We start from the raw sequence: 18,680 nt of genomic DNA, 5'->3' as shown, positions 1-18,680 counted from the left end.
GCTGGTTTCACAAGTGTTTCACCAATGGTGTGTGGCTTGCTCTGCTTTGCGATCAGGTAAGCAACTTCGTACGATGCTGTCAGGATCGGTTTGTTAACAGGTACAAATCCAAGAGCAGGCAGAGTGGCCCTTTCATCGAATCTGGCTCTCTTGACCCTGAATTCAGCAAGTGTTGTGTTCTTGTATTCCCCGTCTCCATGCAGCTTCAAGAAGTGTTCCTTTAGTTTTGCCGGTGCAAGACTAGAGTTGCTCAACTTGGCGTTGCAAATCATGCAGATAGGACGCTCACTCCCATCACGCTCCGTGATACATGAGAATCCATGTTGTACATATTCGTCCGACCACTTTCTTCTTTTGCCCGACATAGTTAGTATGGATAAAATATTAAAGAAATCACACGACGTACGACAACAACAGTCACACGTTGACTACTGAGTACGCACTAAATTCCCCGCAGCGCTGATTGGCCAAGCAGTGTAGCATGATCATCTGCAGCCAGTGATGGCCAAGCGGGCCGTGTGTGTCATCACAAATTTACACAATAATTCAAGTGTGTCCGGACCTCCGTGGCGGGGGCTCTGCCGAACCCCTGAGATCGACTCACCGAACCCCTGGGGTTCGATCGAACCCAGGTTAAGAACCACTGGAATAGCCCCTTGTGGCGACGTCAACGGCGAATGTTCCATGGAAAGACTGGCTCCTGTTATAGGAATGTGGTATTTCCGTCACCGATTCAGGGTCGCCAGTAGTAATGAGCACGACTCCATGCTATTTGGGACAGAGAGGCACTTTGGCTTCGAAGGCCAGATCGTGAATACCACGTTAAAAAGGCTCAACAGCTTAAAGGGTAACGTTAGATTTCTGTTGCAAATAAAGTGCATTAGCAATGCGTTTTAAGCAATTCTATGCACGTCTTAGGAGTATTTTCTAGATACAGGTAGTCCCCCAAATTACGATGATCCGACTTACGATATTTCGATCTTACGATGGCGATAGCAATACGACAAAATTGCCATCAACAACCTAACATCGTTCAAGTATGCAGACGACGGACAGAATCTTGGTGAGTCCAGTACAATATGATACGTTATGATACGTTCAATGCATGTGTGATACGTAGCTTTAGCGATTTCATTTTAGGGTTACCACGATACGATACAATACGTTCAATGCATGTTAAAAGTTTTTATAGCAGATAGGATTGTTTCCTGAAAAAAACGTTCCATTAAATTCCAGTTCGTATAGGTAGGCTAAGAATTTACCTTGTTTTTTTACTTTACATTTTACTGTGCAATACAGTATTGTAATTCATAAATACATAAAGTATATAGTTTATACAGTACGGTGCTGTAAATTGCTCTGTTTTGCTAAACTATCACCATTCTTTAAGACTCCTGGGTAAGCTAGGCCATCTTCGACTTACGATATTTTTTGACTTACGATGAGGTCGTCGTAATGCATCTCCATCGTAAGTAGAGGACTATCTGTATTTGTTTCTTTAGCGTTTTTAGATAATGCAATGCACATACCAACCTGATTAAACTTACATTTAAAAGCGCTTCTCCGTAATCGACACCTTTCAATTTTCGGATTAAAAAAAATTCCTTTAAAAGGTGTAATATTAGGTGTAATAGGTGTAATATTAGATTGGTGCAAGGTAACGATCGTTCGTCGGTAATTTTCAACCGATTATGTTTAAGCTAAATTGCGTGTGGGTGGAGGAGCGGAAAACACACCCAAGTTAAATTTTGCCAGACAACTTATGAGCTAATTAAACATTTATAGTTTGGTCTTATAACACTAACTAAATTACTGTTTTTACAACATTAACCCTGGGCAATTTATTTCCCGATAATAATAATGAATAACTATTTTAAAACGCAGTCACACTACTTTTTCCACTAAAACAACCCTTTATCAGTCACAGGGAAGTAAATTTACAATAAACAAAAACAACCGCAACCTATGAAGATACACGGCAATCGAAATGATGCAAATGGCCAGCACATTTCAAGAATCACAATGAGGAATTCGTCTGAGCAATATTGCCGGAACAGTAGCTATGGTGATGTATCCAGCCATTAAATGAGTAATGCACATCGTTTTTTTTTACTTTAAGAACCCTCAAGACAAATGTAAATCAAATTCGGAATATGTATTGATACAGGAGGAATCCGATGAGCTATAAAGCTGTGTTATGGTCGAAACGTCGTGATAATTTTATTGTTTTATATATATATTTTATTCTTTTATTGTTTCCCTTCAACGTGACTTTACCGAAAGAGCTAAGAATATGAATTACTGCAGTCACAAAAGCTTTAAATCAAAAAGCTATAAAGCTATTTTACACATGAATATAAATTAGTGGGTGTCACCCGTAGGCATGACCGGCAGCGAGGGCAAGGCCTGGTATTTTCACACCAATGAGTGCCTCTGTAAGGGCAATGCATGCCACGGGCGTCGCTCAACTTCTTGTTGGTATGAAATTCCTTGCACCAAAGGGATGGCCTAGAAATCTCCACCTCAACCCGGCTCAGATAAAGCCAATCGACGGCGATTCAATGTCATTTGGCGACACTGCGCTGGTAGTGGTGCACAGGGGTCAAATCACAACAGAAATTCCAACGCATTCGTCAATAACACGGCCTTTGAAAATTAATAAAAAGTGTTGGTAGAGACTCTACCTCTCCGGCCTGTTGTGTGCTGTGAAGAAGGGCCATTGGCCCAAAACGCCGCCACTTTTAAAATTTTCCTTTTACTTTGCAAGTCCACAATGTTAACGACATACGTGGGGCAAGATGTTATTATTTTTTTATTACGATGATTTCAGCTGCATGTCACAACTTGCTGAGCACGTTCACTTCGTTAACGTTTTTCATTTTTAGTCGGAGCCTAGTCGATGATGTGTGGAAATTGTAGTCCAGCCTCTCGTCTGTGGACTTCAGTAAAGTCACGTAGAAGGGAAACAATAAAATACAAATATAAAACAATAAAATTCTCACGACGTTTCGACTGCAACACAAGCAATCATCATCAGGTGTGAAAACCACAACAAGCAAATTTGAAAAAAAGTGGCGGTTATTTTTAACGTTAGCACCACGGAGAGCGATTTGACAGTTTGTTCAGATGGACGAGTCCATCTATTTTGATTTAAAGCTTTCGTGACTGCAGTAATTCATATTCTTAGTTTTTTCGGTAAAGTCACGTTGTTTCCTTTCAACATGACTTTACCGAAAAAACTAAGAATATGAGTCCATCTATGTTCGGAAAAGAGGAGGGGGGCGACGAAAAATAGTCTGGTCGACTAAAGCAGAAAAAAAACTTCTAGGCCACACGTAGTTATTACATGTGGGTGTGAGGGGCGGTGCATGCACCCACCCCAATATAATGAGGTTAACCAAATCTATGAACACACCGAATCATTTACAGTATCGTCGTACATAACCATTCTCCGGTGCACCGCATTTAATAACGTAGCTCGCGTATCTTAGTCTGTGCCTTTATTCAGACGAGTTCATTTTTTTGTGTGTTCTCATCGTTGGTTTTGCCACGACTGCTGGGCCACGTCATCATCCCATCCTGCCATAAAACACCCGAGCCTCATTCACGTCTCAAAAGGGGCAGAAGTTGTTTTCATAACCGATTTGTTAGAGGCCAACTCTTGACCTTGACCATAATATGGGTTAGAGTGCATTCATTTTCACGTCTTACGTTCGTGAATTGGAATCCAATTTGGTTCGAAGGGAAACATTATTTGAAAATACGAAGAGAGAGAAAAAACCCCCCACTGCCTGACCTCATTGTGTGACTGTTAAACAAATATCCGTGACATTTTCTGGTGTCATTGTGTGCTGCTGAAATAATAAATAAATACAAGAAAATTACTCATAATTCTTAAATGACTGCACTAACCCTTTCTCTTGCTAAGTGTCCCCGAGTCAAAAGGGAATATTTGGGTCATTAGAAGAACGTGTAAGTGTATAATTGCGTCTGCTTTGGCAATTATTACATAATTTGCTCAAATGTTAAAGAAATTGATTTCAGCTTTCAGTTTGAGAACAGTGATCCCAATTGGGTGTAAAAAAGGGGTTTACACAAAAGTGATTTACACAAAAGTGATTTAAATTCGCCGAGTAGCGTACTCAAGGGAAGCGTTTAAAGTTAAAACATAATTAGGCCATTCAAGTGTGTGCATGTGTAGTTTTAGTACACAGCCGACCCACGGCACCTGGGTCTGCCCCGTGACCTGTCAGCGGGCATTTGACACTTCACGTGGCCTTATCGTGCACATAGCCTGGCACAAGCGCCGTGGTGACATCACCGCTACTTCGTGGCGAATGGCGGTTGTTGTTGTTTTTGGTAGATGCAGTGTATAATGGGGTCGAGTTGGGGGTGTAGGGGTTGGCGAACTGCACTATGAACCTGGCGACCCAAGTCTGATTCCGGGTCACGGCTAACATCAGTGGAGAAGTGATATCAGATACAGTACGGCATCTCCCCCCCCCCCCCCATTCCAAAAATGTGCAGACGAATGTGGTGAAGTATGGTCAAACTACCCACCCCATGATATGGCATGGGGAAACCTTCACCCAGCTGTGGATTGACAAAGAGATGTAAACAAATGATTATGCTTATTATACTCATATACGAGTAAGTGTAATATAGGGACTCCTCTACTTATGAACGAGTTAGGTTCCAGAGGTCTGATCGTAAGTCCAACTTTACTCCAGTCAATTCCAAACATGTTGTATGGCATGTACACTAAACACGGGAAATGGCTTTAAAAGTTGAATAATCTCCTGTATCTTCTTTGGTTCTTTCGGTAAAGAAGATGAATCATTGCAGTCACGAAAGCTTTAAATCGAAATTTAATCTCCTGTAGTTGTAGATGACACTGGTTCTTCATGTTCTGCAGATGTAGATGCCACTGGTTCTTCGTTGTGCAGATGCCACTGGTTTTTTATGTTCTGCAGATGTAGATGCCACTGGTTCTTCATGTTCTGCAGATGTAGATGCCGCTGGTTCTTCATGTTCTGCAGATGTAGATGTCACTGGTTCTTCATGTTCTGCAGATGTAGATGCCACTGGTTCTTCATGTACTGCAGATATAGATGCCACTGGTTCTTCATGTTCAGTAGATGTAGATGCCACTTGTTCTTCATGTTCTGCAGATGTAGATGCCACTGGTTCATTATGTTCTGCAGATGTAGATGCCACTGGTTCTTCACGTTCTGCAGATGTAGATGCCACTGGTTCTTCATGTTCTGCAGATGTAGATGCCACTGGTTTATTATGTTCTGCAGATGTAGATGCCACTGGTTCTTTACGTTCTGCAGATGTAGATGTCACTGGTTCTTCATGTTCTGCAGATGTAGATGCCACTGGTTCTTTATGTTCTGCAGATCTAGATGCCACTGGTTCTTCATGTACTGCAGATATAGATGCCACTGGTTCTTCACGTTCTGCAGATGTAGATGTCACTGGTTCTTCATGTTCTGCAGATGTAGATGCCACTGGTTCTTTATGTTCTGCAGATGTAGATGCCACTGGTTCTTCATGTACTGCAGATATAGATGCCACTGGTTCTTCATGTTCTGTAGATGTAGATGCCACTGGTTCTTCATGTTCTGTAGATGTAGATGCCACTGGTTCTTCATGTTCTGTAGTTGTAGATGCCACTGGTTCTTCATGTTCTGTAGATGTAGATGCTAAGTTCCCTTTGGTGGTCATGTTTCCTCTCGATTCTCCTGAAAAACTTACCAAGAGATGTCTGCACAGTTGCTCTCTTCTTCTTTTCATAAACCAACTTGTAACAGGCAATAACATCGTGAACAGCTGCAACTGGACATACGGACAGGTTTGTTCGTATCTCTGAAAGTTGGTAAGTAGAGGAGTCCCCGTATCATTTTTTTCCAAATCTTTCGTTCATTAAAAAAAAACCGCTTAATAATGCTTAGTGAACTTTGAAAATAAACTGCAGTAAGTTATTCTAGATCTGAAGCTTTCGTGACTGCAAGGATTGTTTTTTTTCGGTAAAGTCACGTAGGTAAAAAGTAAAATAAAAATAAATGAAAGCAACTAAATTAAATCACGACGTTTCAGAGGCAACACAAGCTTCCTTCATCAGGTGTAAAAAAGGCAGCAAATGTTTTTCAGCAGGTGCTTTGCCTTCCTGGCTCCACCCACACCCCCATGCTGCGCCTGTCTTCCCTGGCTCCTCCCCCTCCTCTTACCCTATATAACAGTCTATCATCACAAATAGCTCTCTCTACAGTTATTTTTGCTGTGCCTTTTTTACACCTGATGAAGGAAGCTTGTGTTGCCTCCGAAACGTCGTGATTTAATTGTTGTTTTTCATTTATTTTTATTGTATTTTTTACCTACTTGACTTGACCGAAAAAAACAAAGAGTATGCAGTAAGTTATATTAATACATGTGCACGTGTTGCACGTAACAGGTTCACGTGACCCCTGCAGCCACGAGCGTGTATCGTCACGTTCGCCGCAACAGAACACATTTTTAAAATAGACTTACACAGCTGTTATGTTCAGAGTAAAATAACACCACTTCCACCGTGCATTTGACTCCTTAAATACCGCACAAAATTATGATAAATACACTGACTAAATTAATAACCCATGAAAAAAATTGTTTTCACACAGTTGCTATGTTCAGAGTAAATATAAACACCACCACCACCACCCATCACCACCACCGTGCAAATCACTCCTTCACTACTGGACAATATTATTATAAATAGACCACGGATAAATTAATATAAATGCATGAAAAAAACACTTCAACACAAGAACATGACACGCGACAAGAGACTTTCGGAACACCATTATAAAAATTGTCACGCTGTCTAACAAAAATATATAAACTGGCCTGTTGTACCCCACTGTTATCTTCTTAAGGCCCTGCTGTACCCAGGAGATTGCTTCATTGTTTTGATTCGCTGCCCATAAACCAGATGCCGGTGGCGAGACATCGATAAAAATAAAGTAAAACACTTTCTGTGGGATAAAATGACAACAAGCCCGAACCACACAACGGGCATTGTTTTGCGAGCCAAGACCAGACCAGGTGCAGAGACAGAATATTCAATTTTCACCCGCTGCGCTAAAGTTTCATCCCAGAGATGTTATGCAATTATGTGGTATTTTGTGGCTTCCGTAAAAAAAACAGACATTGTATTTAACGATTATTGTCACTACTGCGGTGGACCACAGTATTTACGAACCATTTTTGTTTACAACGATCATTATATATTTATTTTTGTTTATTTTAAAAAAATATATAAAAGTGACATTTCCAAAAAAAATTCGCATAAAAAGAGGAAAATCGGATGGCTTTAAAAAAAAAAGTATCTTGTGCTCTCTTGACAGATTCATGGTGGTTGCGAATATACTTCTAATTTTCAAATTTCTACGGCAAATATAAAAAAATTCTAGGCGGTGATCAGTTCACCGATCACAGAGAGATGACGGTGATCTGAGTCAACCATTGACTGGGAATTGAATTCGGACGCTCGGAGGTGGACGTCTAAGATGCATTTCAATGAACCAGAGGCAGTGTTGCGCATGTAGATCCAGTCTTTATTTACAGCCTCTTTGGCAGTCCACTGCTGAATGAAAGTCTCTCCACGGGGTTTTTTTTAGCATACTGCAGCATGCTTTGGCGAGGGGGGTGGAGAGGGGGGTCCAGGAACGCTCGCCACTGATGTCAGCCGTGTACTCAAGGTCACGGTTGGCTTCGTACGGCGCGAAAGAAGTTGAACAGACATGCATACGCCGGGTTCGTCATGCAGCAACGCTAACCGTTACACCGCCACCACTACCCCCAATGCATCTTAGCATTGCATCAACAGTCAACCAGCTGGAGTAAAATGAGCTTCAGCAGTAAGGTTTTAATTATGTGATATGTAAAAAACGGAATTGATCTTATTTTCAAACAGAAGCGATGAGTAGAGACCAATGCAACGCATCGAGGTGATGATGGCTACTGCAGGCACTCGGAGTCTATGTCACCTCTCCTCCTGTATCCTGCATTGGAGAGACATTTGGGGAAATGGCAGTAGATGTATTTATAAATATATTATATAGCAGTCAACGCGGAAAGGAGTTGGAAGGTGAAATGAAACCAACATATGTATGAAGAGGCAAGGCCCTGGATTTCTCATATAAGGGTGATCAGTTATAATCTGTGATATGACAAAACTTGTTAAATATATATTTAACATTTTTTTAAACAGTCACATATTACATTGCACCACTGACATATCAAGGCAAGCAGCGATGCATTAGTGCACAGCAGTAGCCACTACACACTGACGATTCCTTGTATTGCATTGGGGAATGGCAGTGAAACGCTTTAAAGAACTGCTTCTCACTGCTGTCCGCCACACAACAGCACCCCTCTTAACTGAATTAACAATAACACCAAGTTGGTGACTGGGCAAAGGTAATCACACTTGTTTATGCAAGTGCAAGCCCTTTGTTAAGTTCAGCGCTCTTCATTGCAAGGCCCGCGTGCCACTGGCGGCCAATGTGTGGCCCATGAGGTGCGGCCTCCGACAACACACAAATGTGAAAACATTCCCCATCATCAACATCACCGTGCTGTAAAACCCCCAATGGTCTCAGATCTGTAGCGGCGGACCCTCACGCTGATGTTGTCTTGTCGGCGAAAGTGCCCCCCCCCCCCATACGCCCCCCCTTGAAAATTAGTGAAGAACCCTGGGCTAGTTCGTTGCACCTCAGATTATCACGGTTGGCTACGTACGGTGTAGAAATAAGTTGAACGTACGTACACGCAAGCCCCACTCTCGTATGCGAGAGCACAGGCTCCTGGTTGTGCTGGCTCGGTGCTCTGACATGCGCACCAATCTCGGTAATTATTCGGCCACCTCCCGCCGTTATACCCCAAGACTATTTACTGGTAGACAATTTAATTCCTGGCTGGGGTCGTAACTTGCTGTTGGATGCTTGTGGATTTGAATAACGGCTGAGAGGTCAGCTCAGTTCACTGTAAATACTCGTAATGTAAAAAAAATAATGAGTAATCATTTGTAGGAATTCAGTCGTCAGCCGGTTCGAGGTATGCGCTGATCCGCGTCGCCTATTTTCCCCACAATCCACACAACCTTGTGTATGTTGAACTTCTTTCGCGCCGTACGTAGCCAATCGGAGGTGCATCTCCATATATAGTTTGTTGTTAACAAGGGGACACGAGGGAACGTGGCATGCAGGAAACGTGACACGCAGGCAATGGGTCGGGATCCAACCGACGACCTCCTGCATACCAGGCGAGGGAGATGACATCTTGCCACCGCGGCTTAACGAGGGGACACAGCACAACAAGGAAACGTGGACGTGCAGGCAATGGCCGCCATGATGTGCTGGAGACGAACGCGGTTTGGTACGGGGGGGTGGGAGGTTGGGGGGGGTGGGAAGGGGGGCGGGGGGATGGCAGTGGAACAAAGTTTGAGAGAACAACGGAGCGTACCCCCACCGTAGTCAGGCACAAGGCCCGTGCCCCGCTTGAGAAAGAGATGCACGCGGCCGCTGCTGTTCTTGATGAGCTCGATGGCGCGGGCGTGCGTCATGTCCTTGGTGCTCTCCCCGTCGATCTCGATGATCTGGTCGCCGACCTGCGTCGACCCGACACGCCGCAGCCCCGTCAATAAGCGGTTCTCAGGAAACGAGTTTTCAATTGAGATTTAAGGGTGCGTAAGCTCCAGTGGCTTCCTTTATGTTGGAAAGGAAGAGGCACGCAAGCACGTTGTTCGGCACGACGTCCGGCGTTATGCTCCCACGCGCTTGGAGAACACTCGACTCGGTTCTTGAGTTGAATCCAGAACGTCGCATGTCATTCCGAAACAACACGAGGCACATCCCGAAGACGGCAATAATTTACTCCCGATTTACGTGACCTTACCCTCAGCTTGCCGGTGCGTATGGCCGGGCCGTCCTCAGCCAACCTCAGGATAAAGAGATCCATGTTGTACTCGTGGCCACCGCGCAGGCTGAACCCGAATCCCTTGAGGCCCTTTTCCAGGTCTACAGAGTAGTACTCTGCCTCCTGCACGCCCCAAACCGGTGGACGGGACGCCGGAACGCACGTTCAGGAGCTTTATCACTCTGCAGTCACCTTTTCCGAGCGAGCCAGCACGCAACGCACACCACGATCGATTCGGCGCCGAGCGACGACACGTGCCTAAGGTGGCGTGAAAACACGGCGCTTCAGCGCGCCCGCACGTCGGCATCAAGTTCAGTCGTCGCATTTATCGTCGTCGGCGCCCCGGAGAGAGTTGCCGTCGAAATTCCACGTCCTCTCGGTAATTTATGATGAGAGATAATATCGATATGGGACCTGTTTTTTTTGCCCAGTATCAAAGTAACAAGCTTAGGTTTGATCCTTTCTGGATAAAAAAAAAAATAATATCGGCTTGTAGTGCGCCGCACAGCATTTGCTCACTCTCGAAAAGAGTGAGCAAGGGTTGGGGTTTTACACTCGAAGTGAGCAAGGGTTGGGGTTTTACACTCGAAGGGAGTGAGCAAGGGTTGGGGTTTTACACTCGAAGGGAGTGAGCAAGGGTTGGGGTTTTACACTCGAAGGGAGTGAGCAAGGGTTGGGGTTTTACACTCAAAAGGAGTGAGCAAGGGTTGCGGTTTTACACTCGAAAGGAGTGAGCAAGGGTTGGGGTTTTACACTCGAAGGGAGTGAGCAAACGACTCCTAGGTCCAAGGAACCAGATGAGCGGGAAAGGCAGTCAGGCAGAGAGCCAGTTCCAAAACTCCCCCCTCCCCCCCCAAGCTCTGTGGTCCTCTACATATGAAGGTGTTCTCGGCCAATTAATGAGTGTTCATCATGAGTGGGAGGAAGCCGGAGTATTCAGAGAACACCCATGCATGCGAGGAGGCAAGTTCTCTATCCTACACAGATGGAACAGGTGGGGTAAACATTCCCTGTACCGCCTTCTCCTGGTCAGCCAGGCTACTGCGGCTTCCTCCTCGACACCGACGGGAAGGGGCGGTTCGCACATTTGCGTGCGGTGATCCAACACAACCCTCGCTGCTGCCTCCACGGTGCTGGATTACAGGCAGCCACGTGCACAGCCGGCACGACCGAGGCCGCCCGGTTGGCCGGCAGTCTCTCCATGTGTGAACAAATGTTGGCCTCACACAAAGGGGAGAGCTCGATCTTGATCAATTCCAGAGGAAAGATAAGCCGCGTCAACCCACTGACTGGGATTTGAACTCGTACCCTTGCTGATCGTGGAGGTCAGCTCTCTTGCAATTACACCACCTGAGGACGGTGTTTGATATTGGCTGGCCAGGGCAACACATTGTGATGACAGCTAAACTAAAATCTTTACCCGGTCTCTCATCCTAACATCGGACCAATTTCCCTGGTGTGGTGAAACATTTTCAGTCATTGGAAAATATGGACAGGATGATATACGTTTAGTTCCCCATTGCGCTATAGTAAATTCTCTGAGTGAGATATATAGGTATATTTGTAGTGTTATATAACATATTAAATGCCAAATAAAAAAGTATCTTCTCATCTCAGGCAGATAATTCATTTTTTGCACTTCACTTATTTGTATAAATTGGATGGTTAGCGAGCGTTTTTTTTACCTCATTTGATGCCAACATATCGAAAATGATTTGAACACTTAATGGATATACATTAATCCCGATACGATCGTTCACGAAAAAGTCAAAACCTGAATTTTCTGCAATCTAATATATATAATATTACAAAAAAACAACACGAAAGCATGCGTTTAAAACCGCAACTCAAAGTAAAATGGCCGTGTGATTTTTTTTATTTTTTTGGATGTTATAATGAGTAGAATGTCTTGATTTAAAGCTTTCGTGATTGCAGGGATTCATATTCTTGGTTCTTTCGGTGAAGTGACTTTACCGAGAGAATCAAGAGTATGAGTAGAATGTCACTCAGTTGATGTGGACAGTTATATAGCCAAAGTGCAGCCTTAACATATTGAGGTTTATATTCTTAGCTCTTTCGGTAAAGTCACGTTGAAACCGACACACCTAATGACGACCGTTTGTGTTATGGTCGAAACGTCGTGAGAATTTTTATTGTTTTATATATATATTATTATTATTATTTTATTGTTTCACTTCAACGTGACTTTACCGAAAGAGCTAAGAATATGAATTACTGCAGTCACGAAAGCTTTAAATAAAAAAATATTGAGGTTTGGCAAGTGCTGTCTAGCGAGCGCCCATGATGGGCAACATGGCAACCAAGTAGTGTGGGTGGCCAGCGCGATGCCCGGCCGTCTTTGTCTCCCGTGCGGCGATGTTTGCTACGCATCGCACCGGGTACCCATTGGAGGCTGAGTAACGAAGTGCGGTGAGTTCAGCATGTCGTCAAAAAACGTATTAAAAAGAATTCCAAGTCACGTAATTCAAACCAACCTGTCCAGGGTTCATGTCGGGCTTGATGTCCTGCCTTCCCCGAACTTCAAATCTGTCAAACAAACTTCACGAGTGTGAAATAAAAACATTTTAATGTAAAAAAACATTAAATAAAAAAAACATTACATCATAAAGCAAAAACATTATGATGAGCATACCAAACCAATTAAAGCGCACACACATGAGACATTTCGCAAGGTTTGTGTTTTCTTGATTAGCCTTTCCATATTTTTACAATGCCTCAATATCTCAAATCCGTGCATTGTAGTATTCGCTTATCATAATTCCATTAGCACAGCATGATTACAATGCCATCCGTAAGACTGACATATAGTGAAATCTCTCAAAGCCAGATCTCTTCCAGTTACCACTGTGAATATTAAAAGGTTTGTCTGTGACTCAATAGCTTAGCTGTTAGGTAACTATTCATATTCCAATAGAAAAACTTTTTTTTATATGTAATTCTCATCAGGCCCCATGGTGTTATAGGCAGTCTCCAACTCCAAATAATTAATACACAATTACAAAGATTTATTCACATTTACCTAAAATATCTTACACGTATTATTAATGCTTAATAACACAAAACGAAATATTGGCAATTTTACATGTACACTTTAAAAAGAAAATACCCTATATTTTTATTCGAGTCCCTTACCATCACCGTGAATGAAAAGCAAAAGGACTGATTCAAGATTTTATTTAGTTTTTGTTGTTCAATATATCGTTCAAAATTGAGACAGGGCGATTGAGCGAGCGAGCGTGCGGTGCATGAGCATGGTATTCAAGCGCACTGGTTCACCACATTCTATACAAGATATGAGCACAGTATGCGTACATTGCTTTCGAATTGCTCGTGCACATATGCAGGTCATCTCCTACCACGTCCAGCTTAATTATCGCATGGATAGTATTCCGGCTGAATTGTTATAAAGAAACATACAAAAAAACCGTGTTCATTATATGGGACCTTTCTTGTCAGTATCAAAATATAGGTTACCCTTTCTGGCAATAAAACAGTTAGGTTAAGATGTTAAAACACCAAACTGAAACCTTTTGCAAGGAACCCTGTCTGCATTAACCACGCGTACTTGCGGTGAACATGCAAACAAAAAAGCATGCTCTGATAATATATGGCATTGTCTTTGAAACTGATTGGGCCCCACCAAAGACAGCTTTCTTTAGAGCCTAGTCTCAAACATTGTTAGACCAGAGGACCCCAAAAGGCAACCAGTGTTATATAACACCTTATTCTTAACACAACTGTTTTATTGCCAGAAAGGCTAAAACCTATTCTCATGTGGTTATTATATTTGAAAAAGAGCCCGGTGCAGAGCACAAACTGTGATGCGGGGAGGGCGTGCAGAAATAGGTCTTGAACTCAGGACTGAAATAGTAACGAACTGACACATTTTCATTACGTGACAAGCCTTACTAATCGTCTGTCAGGTGGTGGCCGGTTTAATGGCACATTTATATTTAAGCGATCTAACCCCCCCCAAAAAAACCCCTTTATTATGAACTTCGTGCCTCCTGGGTTTAGATGAGGGAGAGGACTGGGCTCACTGCCCTCCACACATGTGGGGCAGTGAGGCCAGTGTACTCCGTGGGGTACATTGTACTTTCATGTGGGGACGGGAAGAGGAGGGTAGGAAGAACTTAAGTAGGAAGACAGAGAGATAGCGGGGGAGGTGTTTTAGAGAATTAATTTAGACGATTGATTTTCCGGCTTCCCCCCAAAATTCTGGATTCGTCAGCCTAGCTTTGAGATTTTACTGTCAGCCCCAATAGTTTATGAAGCTAAAATCATGAAGATAACCCAATTTTTTTTTTTACTTTTGTGTCATACATGAAATCAGGAGTACATTTCCAGACACTCCGATAGGATTTTTTTGCGCTAATTAATTGGCCTGTGAGTATCTGTGCACAGCGCGATTATATTTTTCATCACCGTAAGCTCTCAAGAGCTGACCATCCTCGCAAAGAACCGTTTACATTGGAACACCCATTGTAATACAAAAAAAAGAGCATTGAGCAACAGCGGTTTTCATTCTCCCGCTGGCTCATTAAACTTTACGCTTTAAAATGATGCCGCAGAGAAGGGTGCGCTCGGAGTGTGCGTTTTTAAAAATGCAAGCATTTAATGAACTAGCGCCACTCCGCACGAGTCTGCGGGTGTTTAGCTGTTGCGACGAAAGGCCACGCAGACAATCTACTGGCAATGGGATTTCATCCAATTCCGCCTCGTTCTTTCTTTCCGCGCCCGTAAACGCACGCGCGGCAACATTACGTCTTTTTTTATTTGCAAAACTTAAAAAAAAACGAACACGAAACGGTTGAAATTCAGGGTATTTGTATTTTACCGCCTCTGCGGAGAACCCTTCAACTGTGACTTTTGTTACCTTCGCTAACGGTGGAAAACAATTGAGTTTTGCGGAGAATGTTCCGTCTTGTATCGTGGGGCCTTTTTTTGCCAGTAGGAAAAAAACAGGAGGTGTTTTTAACCTTTCTGGCAATAAAACAGGTTTTAAGACGTTCACACACCAAATATATACCTTTTTGCAAGGAATCAAGTCAGCATTAACCACGTGATGCAGCTGCTCACCCCAAAGCTATAAACGCTCTGAAACATGCATTGTCTGTGTACTGTTCACCTTGTTGGCGTTCTCTGGTCTGACACTGGTAAGACTAGGTCGCAACGAGGGCTGTCTCTGGTGTAGGCCGTCTCTGGTGCAGGCCAATCAGTTGCAAAGACAATGCATATATTATTATCAGAGCATTCTGTTTGCATGTTCACCACAAGTACATGTGCAAAATGTATCTATTTGGTGTTTGAACATCTTAACACCTCCTGTTTTATTGCCAGAAAGGGTAAAACCCTATTTAAGCGTGCTGAACTTCTTTCACATTTGTACGTAGCCAAACCGTGCTAATCGGAGGTGCCCGTGTCTCTTTTGCTGTAATAAAAACAATGGGTCTCCTTTTCCAGACGGCCTGTGTTCCACTCTTCTGTGCAGCGGTCGGCATCAAGATGCTCCCGAAATCCGAAATTGCATTGCATGTTGTGGGTTTGCATCTCCCCGTAAATGTACCCCCCTCATTGAATTGCCCATTAGCGAGTGTAAACCATATCGCAACTATACTGGTAGGAACCTCCTGGTTACACCAGCCCACCAGGGATTATTGTGTCCGTCCGTCCGTCGTGCATCCAAAAATGGGAGGGGTGGGGCTGGGTGGTGAGGGGAGGGTGGGGAGGGGCTGGGTGGGGAGGGAGGGGCTGGGTGGGGAGGGTGGGGAGGGGCTGGGTGGGGCTGGGTGGGGAGGGGAGGGTGGGGAGGGGAGGGGCTGGGTGGGGAGGGTGGGGCTGGGTAGGGGGTGGGAGGGTTGGGGCTGGTCACCCCGTGGTGCCCTTATAAAACTCAACGTTTAACCTACTCACGCCGGCTTGTGCCCGCCCTCAAGTCGGGCATATTTGCGGAATCCACCACGTGGTACCCTGGCCATTGACCGAGCAACCCAACGTTCCTACCAGCTCCCTCCGCAGGAGAATGCGTTCACACTCCTAGCAGAAAGCCACCAATTACAACGCAGGTTGCCACCCAACCCTGAGCTCACAGACGCATCCCTCCGTCGGTGTTTGCCGAAACGTCTAATCAACTGACCGCATAGACGCGGCGTAACGGCGGTTGTACGCTGGTCGTACCAACAAAACTAACAGTTGTCCGTTATAAACAATGGGCATGATAACGAGTAGGCCAATGGCTCTGGAGGGACAAAGCAGAGAAGACAATTACCTTCCCTCTTGGGCAGTCGTTTGGTTGTTGGGCGCAACGGTGGCATTCTTCTCCGCGTTCACAAGCGACGGCAGCTTTTGCGATTCTGCGCACGTCAAACAAGCATCGGCAAAGGGCGTTCAGACGCGGCGTAAACGGGGCGGTGTTTAAAACGCATTGGAGAAGCCAACATCCGCGTCGTTGGATTTCAAAATTACTGTTCAGGTCTAACGAGAAGTACGCTGCGTGCAATCTGCATGCACAAGGCAGATTCGTAATTTAAAAGTGAGCAAGCGATTACCGGCACTTGTGAAACTATTTATTTTCAGCGCGCCTCGTGGTTTTTGCATTTCTGGCCCTCATTTGCGCAGACGGAAACACACTTCTGGGTAAAAATGCAGGTGGCATGCGTCCTAATTGCTGTCTGAAGCCAATTAAACCTATTATGCCTGGCAATGTGATGTCAGCAGGAAGGCAGTACAGCAAGCAAGGGAAAGTCGTGGACACCCAGCGAGGCTTTTTTTTTGGAAGGTAAAGAACAAACCGCGTGAAACAATTGCATTCCTGTGCTCAAGAGGGCCTCGGAGTGGCACTCGTCTCTCTGTCAGTAACCCTGAGCCAGTGGTGGAAAGTCCACGTTCCCACGGCTGTTGCCAATCTCTTCACAGGTCAATCGCTGCTGTCTCCCAATAAAAAAAAAAACAATGGGGCCGTTTCAATCCCCGCCGAGATTTATCACCGGTTGACGCTCGACCGATCGTGAGTTGAGCGGTGAAAATTTGATTTTCCCATGGAGGAGGGGCGGGAGGGCAATATTTTTGTAATTTAACCACCATTGAAAGAGCTGTGAGCGCTAACTGCACGATGGCAGCTCCCAAGCTGGCCAGCCGCGTGCGGATTTACCGTCCGGCGACGAGATGCAGAGCGTCACGCTGGTCCCTGAGTCCTTGATGAGGTTGATGATGTCGGCGTGCGACAGGCCCTGGATGGGCTGCCCGTTCACTGACAGGATACGGTCGCCCACGCGCAATCGGCCGCACCGGTCGGCGGGGCTGGCCGCGATGATGCGACCTACCAGGTGAGGCATCCCTGAGTCCACCCACGCGTGCACGTACGCGTACGCACGCACGCAACGGCGCGGCGGGGGGGGGGGGGGGCAACGTGGGGGAGGGGGTGGAGGGAGGAGTGCCGGCGGCGGAGGTGGCGGCATCGCGATGCACCATGGGGAAATGGGAAAAAAAAAGGGAAGATGGGAGGTGGGCCATGGAGATGCGTTTACGTCAGCGGGGCGCAAAAACAAACAAATAAACGGAGCACAAATGTATGCAAATAATAGAGATGGCATAAATAATAATAGCAATGTAAAATGAGTCAACTACTCAGGATGTAACAAAAATTTAAATATTGGATAACTACGAAGGCAAGCCACGTATTAATTTGAAAACGATCACCAGTCTTCATAAGCAAAATGAAAAATTTCTACAAATTATTTACAGAATACGGTCCTTAGTTTTTATCATGGTTTAGCTATAGGCCTTAGGTCCTTTGTGAAGATGTGATAAATATTTGGATAATATTTGGATAATATTTATAATTAGAGGACTGTATACTTTCTGAAAACACCTGAATGTAAGCAATGGCTGTTTTCCTTATGACTATACAACCTCACGAGTAAACTGCTGTTAACTGCGCTTGAATTTATGTTGGGCCTAAAATATGCACACGTACAAATACTTCTGAATAAAATCGTTCCATTGAAATCATTTACAGCTATCAAATAATTGTATATGTGAATTCTTATTACATAATTTCACCTGGAACATCTCATATGCATGGGAGTCCAGGGAAATTGGAAAGAGAGTCAAACAAGAAAGTGGTATACAACAAGTCATGTGGGACTCTCCAGGAAAATAGTTTTTGAGAGCGAGACTTTCCTGGCTAAAGAATGGATTTTTTTCTAAACATATTGAATTTAAATATGCCAAGTCATCGCAAGGGGCTTCTCTGGCATTTAAAATGCATTTATTTCACAAGTTACAGATTGGCATTAAGAATGACTCATATTTAAATAGCGCACTGGGTTCTTTTGGATATGTTGTATCGGGCGCTCGCACTTTGTTGCAATGAAAACATAAAGAAATATATACTGCACGTGGGTCGTGCCAATTGTGCGGCAGCCGAGACAACACTACATTCAACAAGTGCTGCAAATCTTAAACTAAGGTGCCCTGAGAAATCCGTAAAACGTTTGCAAATTCAAGCAGACATTGTATTCCGCTCAGTTTATCATGCCGCAATAATAATGATGCCGTTTTCAGTAAAATTCTGATAAGACACTGTAAGTAACAAATTATACAATGTTAAAGATACACAATAAAAGGCAGTTAACCGTAATTATGACAGTATTTTGGAAGGACAATGGCGAAACTACCATCCAACTACATAGACAAAT

General features: G+C 44.2%; 1 protein-coding gene across 11 annotated transcripts in view; it reads right to left on the bottom strand.

The window, feature by feature from the left end:
* LOC116952379 (membrane-associated guanylate kinase, WW and PDZ domain-containing protein 1-like) overlaps positions 1-18,680 on the bottom strand; it is a 317,826-nt gene that overhangs the window by 19,794 nt on the left and 279,352 nt on the right. For 9 of the 11 annotated variants that reach the window (XM_032971681.2, XM_032971679.2, XM_032971680.2 and 6 more), the window contains 5 exons: positions 17,132-17,317; positions 16,250-16,334; positions 12,456-12,519; positions 9,940-10,083; positions 9,508-9,652 (listed from right to left, as the gene is read on the bottom strand). In XM_032971681.2, the coding sequence (XP_032827572.2) occupies positions 9,508-9,652; positions 9,940-10,083; positions 12,456-12,519; positions 16,250-16,334; positions 17,132-17,317 (624 nt within the window). The remainder of the gene's footprint in view (positions 1-9,507; positions 9,653-9,939; positions 10,084-12,455; positions 12,520-16,249; positions 16,335-17,131; positions 17,318-18,680) is intronic. The other 2 variants (XM_032971677.2, XM_032971678.2) reach the window with 2 other exon arrangements.

Source organism: Petromyzon marinus, chromosome 46, assembly GCF_048934315.1.
Source record: "Petromyzon marinus isolate PM22_M1 ecotype Great Lakes invasive population chromosome 46, UKy_Petmar_22M1.pri1.0, whole genome shotgun sequence".
Taxonomy (NCBI): Eukaryota; Metazoa; Chordata; class Hyperoartia; order Petromyzontiformes; family Petromyzontidae; genus Petromyzon; species Petromyzon marinus.
This window is presented reverse-complemented; position numbering and strand designations above follow the sequence as displayed.